At 44.7% G+C, this 16,191-nt stretch overlaps 1 protein-coding gene across 1 annotated transcript in view; it reads left to right on the top strand.

Annotated features, from left to right (window-relative positions):
• Nucleotides 1–3,090: 3,090 nt before the first annotated feature.
• COL9A3 (collagen type IX alpha 3 chain) overlaps nt 3,091–16,191 on the top strand; it is a 52,456-nt gene continuing 39,355 nt past the window's right edge. Inside the window, exons 1-5 of the mRNA XM_063459581.1 lie at nt 3,091–3,348; nt 6,837–6,905; nt 8,858–8,893; nt 10,742–10,813; nt 10,937–10,990. Of these exons, the coding sequence (XP_063315651.1) occupies nt 3,283–3,348; nt 6,837–6,905; nt 8,858–8,893; nt 10,742–10,813; nt 10,937–10,990 (297 nt within the window). The 5' untranslated portion in view covers nt 3,091–3,282. The remainder of the gene's footprint in view (nt 3,349–6,836; nt 6,906–8,857; nt 8,894–10,741; nt 10,814–10,936; nt 10,991–16,191) is intronic.

The raw sequence follows: 16,191 nt of genomic DNA, 5'->3' as shown, positions 1-16,191 counted from the left end.
ATAGGAAGGGTTAATAAACAGGACCTTCCGTGCTGGTATAGGAAGGGTTAATAAACAGGACCTTCCGTGCTGGTATAGGAAGGGTTAATAAACAGGACCTTCCGTGCTGGTATAGGAAGGGTAATAAACAGGACCTTCCGTGCTGGTATAGGAAGTGTTAATAAACAGGACCTTCCGTGCTGGTATAGGAAGGGTTAATAAACAGGACCTTCCGTGCTGGTATAGGAAGGGTTCATAAACAGGACCTTCCGTGCTGGTATAGGAAGGGTTCATAAACAGGACCTTCCGTGCTGGTATAGGAAGGGTTCATAAACAGGACCTTCCGTGCTGGTATAGGAAGGGTTAATAAACAGGACCTTCCGTGCTGGTATAGGAAGGGTTAATAAACAGGACCTTCCGTGCTGGTATAGGAAGGGTTAATAAACAGGACCTTCCGTGCTGGTATAGGAAGGGTTAATAAACAGGACATTCCGTGCTGGTATAGGAAGGGTTAATAAACAGGATATTCCGTGCTGGTATAGGAAGGGTTAATAAACAGGATATTCCGTGCTGGTATAGGAAGGGTTAATAAACAGGACATCCCGTGCTGGTATAGGAAGAGTTAATAAACAGGACATCCCGTGCTGGTATAGGAAGGGTTAATAAACAGGACATTCCGTGCTGGTATAGGAAGGGTTAATAAACAGGATATTCCGTGCTGGTATAGGAAGGGTTAATAAACAGGACATCCCGTGCTGGTATAGGAAGAGTTAATAAACAGGACATCCCGTGCTGGTATAGGAAGGGTTAATAAACAGGACATTCCGTGCTGGTATAGGAAGGGTTAATAAACAGGATATTCCGTGCTGGTATAGGAAGGGTTAATAAACAGGACATTCCGTGCTGGTATAGGAAGGGTTAATAAACAGGACATTCCGTGCTGGTATAGGAAGGGTTAATAAACAGGACATCCCGTGCTGGTATAGGAAGGGTTAATAAACAGGACATTCCGTGCTGGTATAGGAAGGGTTAATAAACAGGACATTCCGTGCTGGTATAGGAAGGGTTAATAAACAGGACATTCCGTGCTGGTATAGGAAGGGTTAATAAACAGGACATCCCGTGCTGGTATAGGAAGGGTTAATAAACAGGACATTCCGTGCTGGTATAGGAAGGGTTAATAAACAGGACATTCCGTGCTGGTATATAGGGTATTTTCAATGAGCAGCTCATGTAGCATTGGGTCCTTAATAAAGTATATTACATTTTAACCCTGCAGGTGGCAGACATTCCGCAATGCCACACATACCCCCAACATTTCATATGGACATTGAGGTAATCATTTAGGGATGTGGCGAGGGGTGGGCCTTTCCTTACTAATAACCATTCATAGAACTAAAATTTAATTTATAACGAGAACAATGTATCTTGTTATAAATTAACAAGATTTCTAAACACATTACTGGGAGTATTATTGCTGTGGAGCTCTGTTATACACTCAGACACATTACTGGGAGTATTATTATTGTGGAGCTCTGTTATACACTCAGACACATTACTGGGAGTATTATTGCTGTGGAGCTCTGTTATACACTCAGACACATTACTGGGAATATTATTGCTGTGGAGCTCTGTTATACACTCAGACACATTACTGGGAGTATTATTGCTGTGGAGCTCTGTTATACACTCAGACACATTACTGGGAGTATTATTGCTGTGGAGCTCTGTTATACACTCAGACACATTACTGGGAGTATTATTGCTGTGGAGCTCTGTTATACACTCAGACACATTACTGGGAGTATTATTGCTGTGGAGCTCTGTTATACACTCAGACACATTACTGGGAGTATTATTGCTGTGGAGCTCTGTTATACACTCAGACACATTACTGGGAGTATTATTGCTGTGGAGCTCTGTTATACACTCAGGCACATTAATGGGAGTATTATTGCTGTGGAGCTCTGTTATACACTCAGGCACATTACTGGGAGTATTATTACTGTGGAGCTCTGTTATACACTCAGGCACATTACTGGGAGTATTATTGCTGTGGAGCTCTGTTATACACTCAGACACATTACTGGGAGTATTATTGCTGTGGAGCTCTGTTATACACTCAGGCACATTACTGGGAGTATTATTGCTGTGGAGCTCTGTTATACACTCAGGCACATTACTGGGAGTATTATTGCTGTGGAGCTCTGTTATACACTCAGGCACATTACTGGGAGTATTATTGCTGTGGAGCTCTGTTATACACGCAGACACATTACTGGGAGTATTATTGGTGTGGAGCTGTGTTATACACTCAGACACAGTACTGGGAGTATTATTGCTGTGGAGCTCTGTTATACACTCAGACACATTACTGGGAGTATTATTTCTGTGAAGCTCTGTTATACACTCAGGCACATTACTGGGAGTATTATTGCTCTGGGCTCTGTTATACACGCAGACACATTACTGGGAGTATTATTGGTGTGGAGCTGTGTTATACACTCAGACACATTACTGGGAGTATTATTGCTGTGGAGCTCTGTTATACACTCAGACACACAAACAATATGGAGCTTCTAGAAAAGAGGGACAAAGGGATTTGGGCTCGGAATAGGGACTGTCTCTCCTAAATCGGGACACTTGTCAGGTATGGGCATACAGTGGACTCCACCAGCTAGCTGGGTGTAAAACACATAGAACATTGTATTCTAGGAAAATATTGATCTTTTATTAATTCCAGTCTCAAGCTGACTAAAACAATACTGACAGGGTTAAATCAAATTTCAGGCCATCAGCTGATATGAAAAAAATTATCGGACTCCAGCTTTGTTTTCAGTTTGGGCTATTTTGTCCTAAAATGTTACATTCCCAACAATTTACACTTTAGTGAATTACTTTAAGGGTGAAGGCAATAATAACTTGGTTTCTTGTGAGGGCCTGAGTTTTGCCTCAGTGTTCCTTGCCCCAGAAGCTCACACTCTAAAAGTGCGCAGTGTAAGTTGCGGGATGAGGCTGGGTAACAAGCCCCCCTTTCTGTTTTCCTTGCATTCCAGTGGGTCCAGCTGCCAATCACTGGCATAAATGAGAGCTCCCATTCATAGGTGGGCTTTCCTGGTCCCCCTCCCTCAGTGTCCTCTCTCTCTCTCTCTCCACCTCCAGATCTCTGAAGCCCCCTGGCTCCCAGGACCTGCAGACTGAATTTAATCTGGAGTGGGACATCTCTGGTTCAGGGCTTGGAGACCGTTGCAGAGGGAATAGGAGGCCAGCTTGCAGCCCGCAGTGGGGAGAAGGTGCTGAGCAATGATGGCCAGGTTCCCAACGCTTGTCCTTCTCTTAATATTGCATCTGGTGACAACGAGAGGGCAGGTAAGAGACGCCATTCCTTCCATGCTCCTGCTTTTCTAATACCTGGGATGTGTCTCTTAAAATGGAGCCTGGTTGGGAATTTAAGGGATAAAAGGAGTCTGTTTCTTCAAATTTTAGGTTGTAGAGAAGCCGTGCGTTGGGTTTATAAATGGTGTATTTTGGGGCTGTATTTGTCTGTGTGATATTGAAGTTGTTAGTTCAGCTTTACTCCATCCCGTGCACATTAGCCAGAGATCTGACACCCACATCCATCAGGAATAATTAACTCAGGGACAGCCAGAGCCCTCGACTGGGTGAAAGCGCGGCCCGCACTGGGTCTGGGCTTCAAAGGCCAATATGAGGGCCACTGTGACACATTTGGCAGGAAGGTGTGAATTGAACCTTTCCGGCCACCCTGGACATAGTGATGCCTTGTGAACCGTGGGTTTTGAACGAAGAGACCAGTCAATGCCCATATTTGATTTTGGTGATATTTAATCTGGTTTATCTTGTGTGCCTGATACTAGAAGCGTGGAAATATCCCATGTTTTATTGGGGTATAGGATACTGCCTTTTCGTTGCTTCCCCTTAGGGATCTTATTACCTGTAGCATGTGTGTCTACCACAAAAACCTGAGACTGCCATTCCTTGCACAATGTGTGTGACCGACCTGAGACTGCCATTCCTTGCACACTGTGTGTGACCGACCTGAGACTGCCATTACTTGCACACTGTGTGTGACCGACCTGAGACTGCCATTACTTGCACACTGTGTGTGACCGACCTGAGACTGCCATTCCTTGCACACTGTGTGTGACCGACCTGAGACTGCCATTCCTTGCACACTGTGTGTGACCGACCTGAGACTGCCATTACTTGCACACTGTGTGTGACCGACCTGAGACTGCCATTACTTGCACACTGTGTGTGACCGACCTGAGACTGCCATTCCTTGCACACTGTGTGTGACCGACCTGAGACTGCCATTCCTTGCACACTGTGTGTGACCGGCCTGAGACTGCCATTCCTTGCACACTGTGTGTGACCGACCTGAGACTGCCATTCCTTGCACACTGTGTGTGACCGGCCTGAGACTGCCATTCCTTGCACACTGTGTGTGACCGACCTGAGACTGCCATTGCTTGCACAGTGTGTGTGACCGACCTGAGACTGCCATTGCTTGCACACTGTGTGTGACCGACCTGAGACTGCCATTACTTGCACACGCTGTGTGTGACTGACCTGAGACTGCCATTACTTGCAGACTTACAGGATTATTGACTACATTTTTATTTGTTGCAAATTTTAATTTCACATTTTAGATAAAGAAACATGGAAGAATTCTCCATGTACGTATGTTTAGCAAGTCATATTATGATTTATTCTGTAAGGAGTGGATTAGGGTAAAATGAAAGTCAAATTTAAAAATTTAAACCAGACTAGTCAAGTTGGAAAAACTAAGGGATATGAGAATTTTAGCCACATTGACGTTTTGCAATTTGTTGTGTTGGTTTTTTTATCATGCTTCACTATTTAGTGAGTACACCTGAGTTATGTTTTAGCCATGAGCCCCATTCTCCCCTGATGGCTCTCAGCGTGACACGTTTCAATGCCCTCATTGTGCAGCTCTGAGGAATGTGTTGGTTATTATGGAAGGAGACTGAGTACTCAGGACAGTACATGGGCTATTCACCATCAATGCCAGATTGTACCAGAAATTCTCCTCTATCACACAAAGCGTCACTAGAAACCATGCAATGGGGAATTTCTTACTAATAAACGTATGGTTTTATATTGTAATTCTGATCTTTAGGAATTCCCAACTGGCGAGACCACTGCTAGTCCCTGTTATAAATAAAAAGGAACCTGCCTCCCTCCTCCCGTATGGAAACGGTACCATGGATTCAATTCCTCCACCAATCCATAATACCCTCTGTGGATCACAGTATAGAATTGGATGGTGGATGTGTAAACTCTAAATAGTCATTTAGTGAGCTGGGAATGGTGTGATATAGTGAGCTGGGAATGGTGTGATCCAGTGAGCTGGGAATGGTGTGATCCAGTGAGCTGGGAATGGTGTGATATAGTGAGCTGGGAATGGTGTGATATAGTGAGCTGGGAATGGTGTGATATAGTGAGCTGGGAATGGTGTGATCCAGTGAGCTGGGAATGGTGTGATCCAGTGAGCTGGGAATGGTGTGATATAGTGAGCTGGGAATGGTGTGATATAGTGAGCTGGGAATGGTGTGATACAGTGAGCTGGGAATGGTGTGATACAGTGAGCTGGGAATGGTGTGAACCAGTGAGCTGGGAATGGTATGATCCAGTGAGCTGGGAATGGTGTGATATAGTGAGCCGGGAATGGTGTGATATAGTGAGCTGGGAATGGTGTGATATAGTGAGCTGGGAATGGTGTGATATAGTGAGCTGGGAATGGTGTGATATAGTGAGCTGGGAATGGTGTGATATAGTGAGCTGGGAATGGTGTGATATAGTGAGCTGGGAATGGTGTGATATAGTGAGCTGGGAATGGTGTGATATAGTGAGCTGGGAATGGTGTGATATAGTGAGCTGGGAATGGTGTGATATAGTGAGCTGGGAATGGTGTTATATAGTGAGCTGGGTATGGTGTGATATAGTGAGCTGGGAATGGTGCGATACAGTGAGCTGGGAATGGTGTTATATAGTGAGCTGGGAATGGTGTGATCCAGTGAGCTGGGAATGGTGTGATATAGTGAGCTGGGAATGGTGTGATACAGTGAGCTGGGAATGGTGTGATATAGTGAGCTGGGAATTGGTGTGATATAGTGAGCTGGGAATTGTGTGATATAGTGAGCTGGGAATGGTGTGATCCAGTGAGCTGGAAATGGTGTGATATAGTGAGCTGGGAATGGTGTGATATAGTGAGCTGGGAATGGTGTGATATAGTGAGCTGGGAATGCAGAATCAGGTGTTGACCAACACGTTCCTCACAGAAGAATTAAAGTCCCTTTTTTATTACCTAGAAACATTGAATCTTTTTGTCAGATGTTACTTTCCTTCGCCCCATTCAGCACTGTTTGGATCCTGTGTCTGGCACAGCCTGTATAGTGATCCGTGTTTATTCGGGAGGGGGCACAGATTATTAAATAATTCACATGCTGGTGGTCAGGCATGGAGTCTAATTAACCAGCATGGCTCCCCATGCAGGACTCCAGTCCGTTACTAGTAACCTACAGGTGAAAACACACTATTTTCAGCCATCAAGAGGCTCATTCATGACAGTTTGACATTTTGTGGCCTGACAGAAGAATTGGAAAAATGACCAAATTATAAAAAATCCCCAATTCAGTTAAAAGATCAGACTGACTTTATTGTTTTCGTCCTTGGTGTCCATTGTGACCCTGATCGATTTAATAACTGAAATCTCAGGGCACTACATGCTCAGAGCCAGTCTTATAGCCTGTTAGACAGCCTGTGGCCTTGTTCCATGGATAGACAGTCACTATCACCACTTTGTCTTTTCACAGAGAGCTGGACCACCAGGACCCCCGGGCCCTCAAGGACCCCCAGGAATTCCCGGCAAAGATGGAATAGATGTAAGTAACGCTATGATCAGGGGCTCGGTTGGACCTTGATAGACTCACACTATGGATAGATTAACCTCTTTGTGTCTGGAGTCTGTGTTATGTGTCAGCGGTGTATGTGGCACTGAAGAGGTTAATGAGATGCCTGCCTGCTGTGTTTATTTAGTGCAGTATAAAGGAAGCTCTGTATACAGGGAGCCCCCCTCCTCCCAGCTCCTGCCAGCAATATACAGAGCTCCTTGTCTGTTTCATGGACCACATCTGCTCCCGCAAGGAGACTGCAATCTGACCATTCACACCGGCAGCAGCGTACAAACACAGGCCAGGGGCCCATAGGGGCTTATTAATAATAATACGAACTAATACAAGCAGATCAAGTTAGTTAATATTCATAGAACATTTTTGCATTGATGTAAACGTAGATCACCTCTCAGACATTCACCTTCTTATTAAAGGGGGAGGTGTGTTTAGATTGCTAGAGTGACTGGGCCACAGAGCTTGCAATCGTATTATAGTGATGTCATTGATACAGTAAAGCTGCCCAGTGTTACTCTCTCCCTGCAATTATATCAGATTCTGCTCTGTCAATAAAACAAAGGAGAAACCGCTTCCTTTCTAATCACATCTCTCCCTTCATCCCTATCTCTCTCTCTCTCTCTCTCTCTCTCTCTCCACCTTCTCTCCTTTCATCCATCTCTCTCTCTCTCTCTCCTTCTCTCCATCCATCCCCCCTCTCTTGCTCGCTCTCTTCTTCCATTCCCCCCTTTCTGTTTACCTCCTTCTCTATCGCTATCTCTCTCTTCTTCCATCCACCTGTGTGTATGTGTGTCTCTCTCTCTCTCGGTCTATCCCCTTCCCCCTATTACTATATCTCTCTTTCCTTCCATCCCTCTCTGTCTCTCACTCTCTATCTCTGTCTACCTCCTTCCCTCTCTCTCTCCTTCCATCCCTCTATCTATCTCTCTTCCTCCTCCCCTCTCTCTATATCTCTCACTCCTCACCTATATCTCTGATTCACTATCTCTATTTCTATCTCCCGCTCTCCTTGCTTCTTTCTCTCTCACCCCCTCCCTCCCTCTCTATCTCTCGCTACCTCATTCTCATCTCAATTTTCTTCCTCCAATCCATTTAATTCAAAGTGATTTCTACTGGCATAAACATAATGGGTTTATGATACTAACTGTCCCCAACCCACAGTGACCGCACAACATAAAACTGTCCTCCACCCAGAGTGCGCACACCCCATAAAACTGTCCCCAACCCACAGTGAACGCACAACATAAAACTGTCCCCCACCCATATTGAGTGCACCCTATAAAACTGTTCCCAACCCACAGTGACTGCACAACATAAAACTGTCCCCCACCCATAGAGAGCGCACCCCATAAAACTATCCCCCACCCATAGTGAGCGCACCCCATAAAACTGTCCCCCACCCATAGTGAGCGCACCCCATAAAACTGTCCCCCACCCATAGTGAGCGCACCCCATAAAACTGTCACCCACCCATAGTGAGCGCACCCCATAAAACTGTCGCGCACCGCATACAACTGTCCCCAACCCATAGTGAGTGCACTCCATAAAACTGTCCCTCACCCATAGTGAGCGCACCCAACATTTCACATGGACAAAGAGGGTCCCTTTAATTTTAGGGGTGTGGGTGTGGCCAGGGGCGGGTCTGTCCTGAGTGAGAGTTAAGGTGTGGCCATGGGCGTGGCTGTACTAAATGAGGTTGTGGCCAGGGGCAGGGCTATTCTTACTAATAATAATTTATGCAACTAATAAAAAAACAAACCGCTGAATATGATCAATATATCTTGCACTAGGTGTTTCAGGACCCCAGACAGAAACATTTAAATGATTCCAAAACATTATGGAGGTTTTATTTGGGGGATTTAATGATTAGAAGGCTGTGCTCTCTCTAACTGCACAATTTATGTTAAATTATTTTATTTCTCTCTTAGGGCGAGCAAGGACCTGCTGGTCTGCCTGGACCCCCGGTAAGTGAAAAGTGTGACCCCCGAATCACTGTGAAGGGACCACTGCAAATTATTGCGATGCACCTAGTGAAGGCGAGAATAGTGCGGTATTAACTCACAGGCAGAGAAAGTGTTCAGCGAGTGCTGTATGCTTATCTCCCAATATTTCACATTGATTGGGGGACACTTTCATTTTAGGGGAGTGAGTGGGGGTGTGGCCAGGGACAGGGCTTCTTCTGAGTGGGGTAGGGCTGATTACTAATAACAATTTATCCAACTAAAATGTAATTTATAACAAGAACAATGTATCCTATTTACACAGACTGATTTCTAAACACATTTATTGTACTTTAAAGACACATTACTGGGAGTATTATTGCTGTGGAGCTCTGTTATACACTCAGACACATTACTGGGAGTATTATTGCTGTGGAGCTCTGTTATACACTCAGACACTTTACTGGGAGTATTATTGCTGTGGAGCTCTGTTATACACTCAGACACATTACTGGGAGTATTATTGCTGTGGAGCTCTGTTATACACACAGACACATTACTGGGAGTATTATTACTGTGGAGCTCTGTTATACACTCAGACACATTACTGGGAGTATTATTGCTGTGGAGCTCTGTTATACACTCAGACACATTACTGGGAGTATTATTGCTGTGGAGCTCTGTTATACACCCATACACATTACTGGGAGTATTATTGCTGTGGAGCTCTGTTATATACCCAGACACATTACTGGGAGTATTATTGCTGTGGAGCTCTGTTATACACTCAGACACATTACTGGGAGTATTATTGCTGTGGAGCTCTGTTATACTCTCAGACACATTACTGGGAGTATTATTACTGTGGAGCTCTGTTATACTCTCAGACACATTACTGGGAGTATTATTACTGTGGAGCTCTGTTATACACTCAGACACATTACTGGGAGTATTATTACTGGGGAGCTCTGTTATACACTCAGACACATTACTGGGAGTATTATTGCTGTGGAGCTCTGTTATACACTCAGACACATTACTGGGAGTATTATTACTGGGGAGCTCTGTTATACACTCAGACACATTACTGGGAGTATTATTACTGGGGAGCTCTGTTATACAGTCAGGAACACTAACAATATGGAGCTCCAAGATAAGAGTGACATTAGGACAAAAAAAGAGAGATTTAGTCAAAAATAGGGACTGCCCTTCCTAAATAGGGACACTTGGAAAGTAAGTGTATTAGTTTCTGTTATGTGTGGGGCCAGAAAGAAGGTGCATGACAATGTGCAAAGATTCATATATACCCATAAAGGCATAACCAATCTGTAACTTATTTTTGAATATTGGATTGCAACTCCCATGAACACAAGACCAGAGTCTAGCTAAGGGTGGTAGGGATGCAACTCCTATAACCCATATGTCATATAATGAATACATGAATTCCCTGGGCCCCAGTCTCTACGCATTTCTTTGACATTATGCCTTTATGCCAGAAAAGGTGAAAGAAGACCGATTGATCAAAAATCACGATTACGGGGATGAAATAATCCAACATATTAATTATGTAGCACAAAAATTACCCACAATTTTTTGAATCAGTTTACAACACTTAAAATGTGCACCAGCGTGAGGGGTTCTAAGGCCGGTTAGAGCAAGAGTAGTGAACGCAGGGAACAGCATTCTGGAATAAAAGGGAATGTTACTCCCAGCATGCTAAGCAAGTGTTTCTTATCTGCTGAGTTTGCAGGTTTCAAGGCACATAATAGATTTTAATGTTCTGCTTATTATATCCATGCTGATTTTATTAACAATAGCACTGTAATGCAATCTGCAAATGTTCATTTATTTATTTCTGTTCTAATTTGACAGGGACCTAAAGGGGCTCCTGGAAAACCAGGTGAGGCTGGTAAACCAGGCCTGTCCGGACTTCCAGGGATTGATGTAAGTGTCTCATTAACCTGTTCTTCCACAGATCCCAGAAAAGGGTTAAACAGACTTGGTAATTAAAGGACAGCTGGGAGCTCAGGAGTTAATATACCAATTAATCTGACATCTCTATCTCAGGGGCTGACTGGACCAGATGGAAAGCCTGGGCCTGATGGACCCCCAGGGGAACGGGTAAGTGTGCACATGGCATATAACTGGTTAAATATATGGTTTGATGTTCTGCTTCATTTCAGCTGGTACCGGGGTTAGTGTATTATATGCTATAGAGCTGAGGTACCCTCAGATACCTTTATTGGTATTTATGAAGCAGCTACATATTCTGCAGCACTGTACAATAGGTGGACCAATAAACGAGTAGCTGCAGCAAGGTAAACATTTAGGAACAGAAGGTGGTGAAGGCCCTACTCTAACAAGCTTAGATTCCAGGTTAACAAAAATGTAAGTTGAGATGGTGTCATGAGATTTATATAGAAGTATTGGGGGTCAGGAATTTGATGTTGCTTTGAGTGAGGTTTATGAGATTGATGGTGTGAAGAATGGGGATCATGAGAGTGATGTAGGGGTGAGTGGGGGGTCATGAGATTGATGTAGGGGGTCAGTGGAGGTCATGAGATTGACGTAGGGATGAGTGGGGTCATGAGATTGATGTAGAGATGATTGGGGGTCATGAGATCGATGTAGGGGTATATGGGGGTCATGAGATTGATGTAGGGGTCAGTGGGGATCATGAGATTGATTTAGGGGAGAATGGTGGTCATGAGATTGATGTAGAGATGATTGGGGGTCATGAGATCGATGTAGGGGTATATGGGGGTCATGAGATTGATGTAGGGGTCAGTGGAGATCATGAGATTGATTTAGGGGAGAATGGTGGTCATGAGATTGATGTAGGGGGTCAGTAGAGGTTATGAGATTGATCTAAGGGTGAGTGGGGGTCATGAGATTGATGTGGGGGTCATGAGATTGATGTAGGGGGTCAGTAGAGGTTATGAGATTGATCTAAGGGTGAGTGGGGGTCATGAGATTAATGTGGGGGTCATGAAATTGATGTAGGGGTCAGTGTAGGTCATGAGATTGATGTAGGGATGAGTGGGGTCATGAGATAGATGTAGAGATGATTGGGGGTCATGAGATCGATGTAGGCGTATATGGGGGTCATGAGATTGATGTAGGGGTCTGTGGGGATCATGAGATTGATTTAGGGGAGAATGGTGGTCATGAGATTGATGTAGGGGGTCAGTAGAGGTTATGAGATTGATCTAAGGGTGAGTGGGGGTCATGAGATTGATGTGGGGGTCATGAGATTGATGTGGGGGTCATGAGATTGATGTGGGGGTCATGAGATTGATGTAGGGGGTCAGTGGAGGTCATGAGATTGATGTAGGGATGAGTGGGGTCATGAGATTGATGTAGAGATGATTGGGGGTCATGAGATCGATGTAGGGGTACAAGGGGGTCATGAGATTGATGGAGGGGTCAGTGGGGATCATGAGATTGATTTAAGGGAGAATGGTGGTCATGAGATTGATGTAGGGCAGGGGTGTCAAACTCAAATTCATCGGGGGCCGCATCAGCAGTTTGGTCACCCTCAAAGGGCCGGTTGTATCTGTAGGACTATGTGTCCACTCTTTATTATCATAAATTATTACACACACACACTGACAGAGACATACACACACACTGACAGACAGACATACACACACACACTGACAGACATACACACACACTGACAGACAGACATATACACACACACACTGACAGATACATACACACACACACACACTGACAGACATATACACACACACTGACAGACATATACACACACACTGACAGACAGACATACACACACTGACAGACACACACACACTGACAGACACACACACACTGACAGACATACACACACGACAGACACACACACACACACACACTGACAGACACGCACACTGATAGAAAGACACACACACACTGATAGAAAGACACACACACACTGACAGACAGACATACACACTGACAGACAGACATACACACAGACATACACACACACAGACAGACATACAGACATATACACACACACACTGACAGATACATACACACACACACACACACACTGACAGACAGACATATACACACACACTGACAGACAGACATACACACACTGACAGACAGACATATACACACTGACAGACATATACACACTGACAGACACACACACACTGACAGACACACACACACTGACAGACATACACACACTGACAGACATACACACACTGACAGACATACACACACTGACAGACACACACACTGACAGAAAGACACACACACAGACATACATACACACACACACACAGACAGACATACACACACACACACAGACAGACAGGTTCAGGAGGGTGGCTTACCTGGGATCCAGAGTGCTGCCTGAGGTAGTTGGGCTGCCCTCTGCTGTCTTCTTGGGAGGACTTCCTCCCAGGCTGACGTGAGGGGGCCGGCGGTAGCTCCGCCCCTGCTGGGCGCCAGCCGCGCTGTGTGCTACAGAGTGAGCAGGGATATGACGTGTTCATATCCCCGCCCCCTCCACACAGTCCGCGGCACTGCAGCTTGGCGCTCGGCCACGCTACAAGAAGTGACCGGCAGGAGAGGGGAGCTGTGCGCTTCCCTCCTGCCGGTCACCCGGACATTTGCGCCCCCGGGCCGGTGCGCCCTAAGGCGGCCGCCTAAGCCGCCTTATGGACGCGCCGGCCCTGGGTGAAGGCTGGTGGCCGGCGGCGGCTACACGGGCCACATGATGAGGTCTGGCGGGCCGGATTCAGCCCGCGGGCCTTGTGTTTGACACCCGTGATGTAGGGGGTCAGTAGAGGTTATGAGATTGATCTAAGAGTGAGTGGGGGTCATGAGATTGATGTGGGGGTCATGAGATTGATGTGGGGGTAATGAGATTGATGTAGGGTGTCAGTGGAGGTCATGAGATAGATGTAGAGGTGATTGGGGGTCATCAGTTTGATGTAGGGGTGAATTGGGGTCATGAGATTGATGTAGAGGTGATTGGGGGTCATGAGTTTGATGTAGGGGTAAGTAGGTGTCATGAGTTTGTATTGGGGTCATGAGATTGATCTAACTTAGAGTGAAGGCATAGAGTGTTGGTGAATAGAGAGTATCAGGATCATAGAGTATTAATGGATAGGAAGTATCGGGGTATAGAGTATTGTATTGGTGGAGAGAATTGGGACTCAAATAGCTGTGAGAGAGAATCGGGAGTCAGAGAGAGTGGGGGGGGGTCTTGAGATTGATGTAAGGGTGGGTAACAGGAGTAGGGCTCATGTGACTAATGTAGAAGTGATCAATGGTCATAAGATTGATGTAGGGCTGATTGAGGATCATGAGAGTGATATAAAGTTATAACAGCTCATGAAATTATGTAGGGATGAGTGCGGGTCATGAGATTGATGTAGCGGTGACTGGGGGTCATGAGATTAAAGTGGGGGTCATGAGATTGATGTAGGGGTGAGTGGGGGTCATGAGATTGGTATAGTAGTGATTCAGGGTCATGAGATTAATGTAAGAGTGATTTGGGTTCATATGATTGATATATGGGTGACTGTTGGTAATGAGATTTATGTAGGGGTAAGTGGGGCTCGTGGGTTTAATAAGGGGTGAATGGAACTCATGAGATTTATGTAAGGATGAGTGGAGAGAAAGAATTGTGAGACAGAGAGAGACAATATCAAGGGACGGAGAGACAATATCAAGGTACAGAGTAAGTGAGAGAGAGAGAGAGAATCGGGAGACAGAGAGAGAGCGAGAGAAGATCGGGAGAGAGAGAATATCAAGGGACAGAGTGAGAGAGCGAATCAGAGGGAAGCGTGAGAGAATCGGGAGACAGGTAGGGAGAAAGATAATATCAGGGGGCAGAGTGAGAGAGAGAGAACCAGTGAGAGAGTTATCAGGACCCTAATGTAAGTTGTACAGAATGTTTTGTTTATGTTTTTACCGTTTACGTCCTTCTACATGATGACTGCCCTCCACGTGTACAATTAATATAATGTCAGGAGAAAATCATGGCGTTACTTTCAGCAAATTAAGTGTCACAAGGCAGCACTTTCATGCCCAGAATGACATGCACTTATATAAACACTGTGAAATGTCCGACCTGGAGGCTTGGCTCTATGTATGAGTATTCAACGATTATATGGATGTTGCTTCTCCCTTTCAAGGAAATCAAAAAAACGGCCAATGCTGTGTGTGCTCATTTGCATATCTTGCAAGGCATTCTGGGTGTGCTGTGGTTATACAGTAATAAAGAGCGGCTGTGTATAGGCAGATATTCAGGTTCAGTCAAAGGGGGGAGGTAATTATACTTTATACACACACAAAATGGAGAGCATTAACCCTGTGTGTACCCAGGTACACATTTGCTGTGAAGCATTCTGTCCCAATAAGTGAGAAATGCTTCCAACACAAAGCCTTCTGCAAAAACACAGGCTGGCAAATGAAATAACACCGATCGGCTATTCGTGGCCAAGTGTTTAAATACAGGACCCTGTTACTGGGTGAGGTTATATCTGGGTTTTTTCCAGGCATTGACAGTGTGTATTGACGTGTTTGTCCTCTTTATAATTTATATTGAAATATTGCATACATACATATACCCCTGGTTACAGCAATCAAACACTATAGTCACCTAAATTACTTTAGCTAAATAAAGCAGTTTTAGTGTATAGATCATTCCCCTGCAATTTCACTGCTCAATTCACTGTCATTTAGGAGTTAAATCACTTTGTTTCTGTTTATGCAGCCCTAGCCACACCCCTACTGGCTATGATTGACAGAGCCTGCATGAAAAAAAAAAACTGGTTTCACTTTCAAACAGATGTAATTTACCTTAAATAATTGTATCTCAATCTCTAAATTAAACTTTAATCACATACAGGAGGCTCTTGCAGGGTCTAGCAAGCTATTAACATAGCAGGGGATAAGAAAATCTTAATTAAACAGAACTTACAATAAAGAAAGCCTAAATAGGGCTCTCTTTACAGGAAGTGTTTATGGAAGGCTGTGCAAGTCACATGCAGGGAGGTGTGACTAGGGTTCATAAACAAAGGGATTTAACTCCTAAATGGCAGAGGATTTAGCAGTGAGGTTGAAGGGACATGTTCTATACACCAAAACTGCTTCATTAAGCTAAAGTTGTTCAGGTGACTATAGTGTCCCTTTAACAATACTATACCCAGGACATACTTTAAAATGAGAGAAATATCAATGTATCCTTCCTGGTAAAATATTTTATAAATAAATAGTAAATGCACTACAGATGTCAGGTTTGTTGAACTGCAGGGTTTATGTGATCTCCATACTGTCTGAAAGGTTGACAGACT

The sequence above is a fragment of the Pelobates fuscus genome, chromosome 6 (genome assembly GCF_036172605.1).
Source record: "Pelobates fuscus isolate aPelFus1 chromosome 6, aPelFus1.pri, whole genome shotgun sequence".
Taxonomy (NCBI): Eukaryota; Metazoa; Chordata; class Amphibia; order Anura; family Pelobatidae; genus Pelobates; species Pelobates fuscus.
Note: the sequence above shows the minus strand (reverse complement) of the source record. Positions and strands in the feature narration are given on the sequence as shown.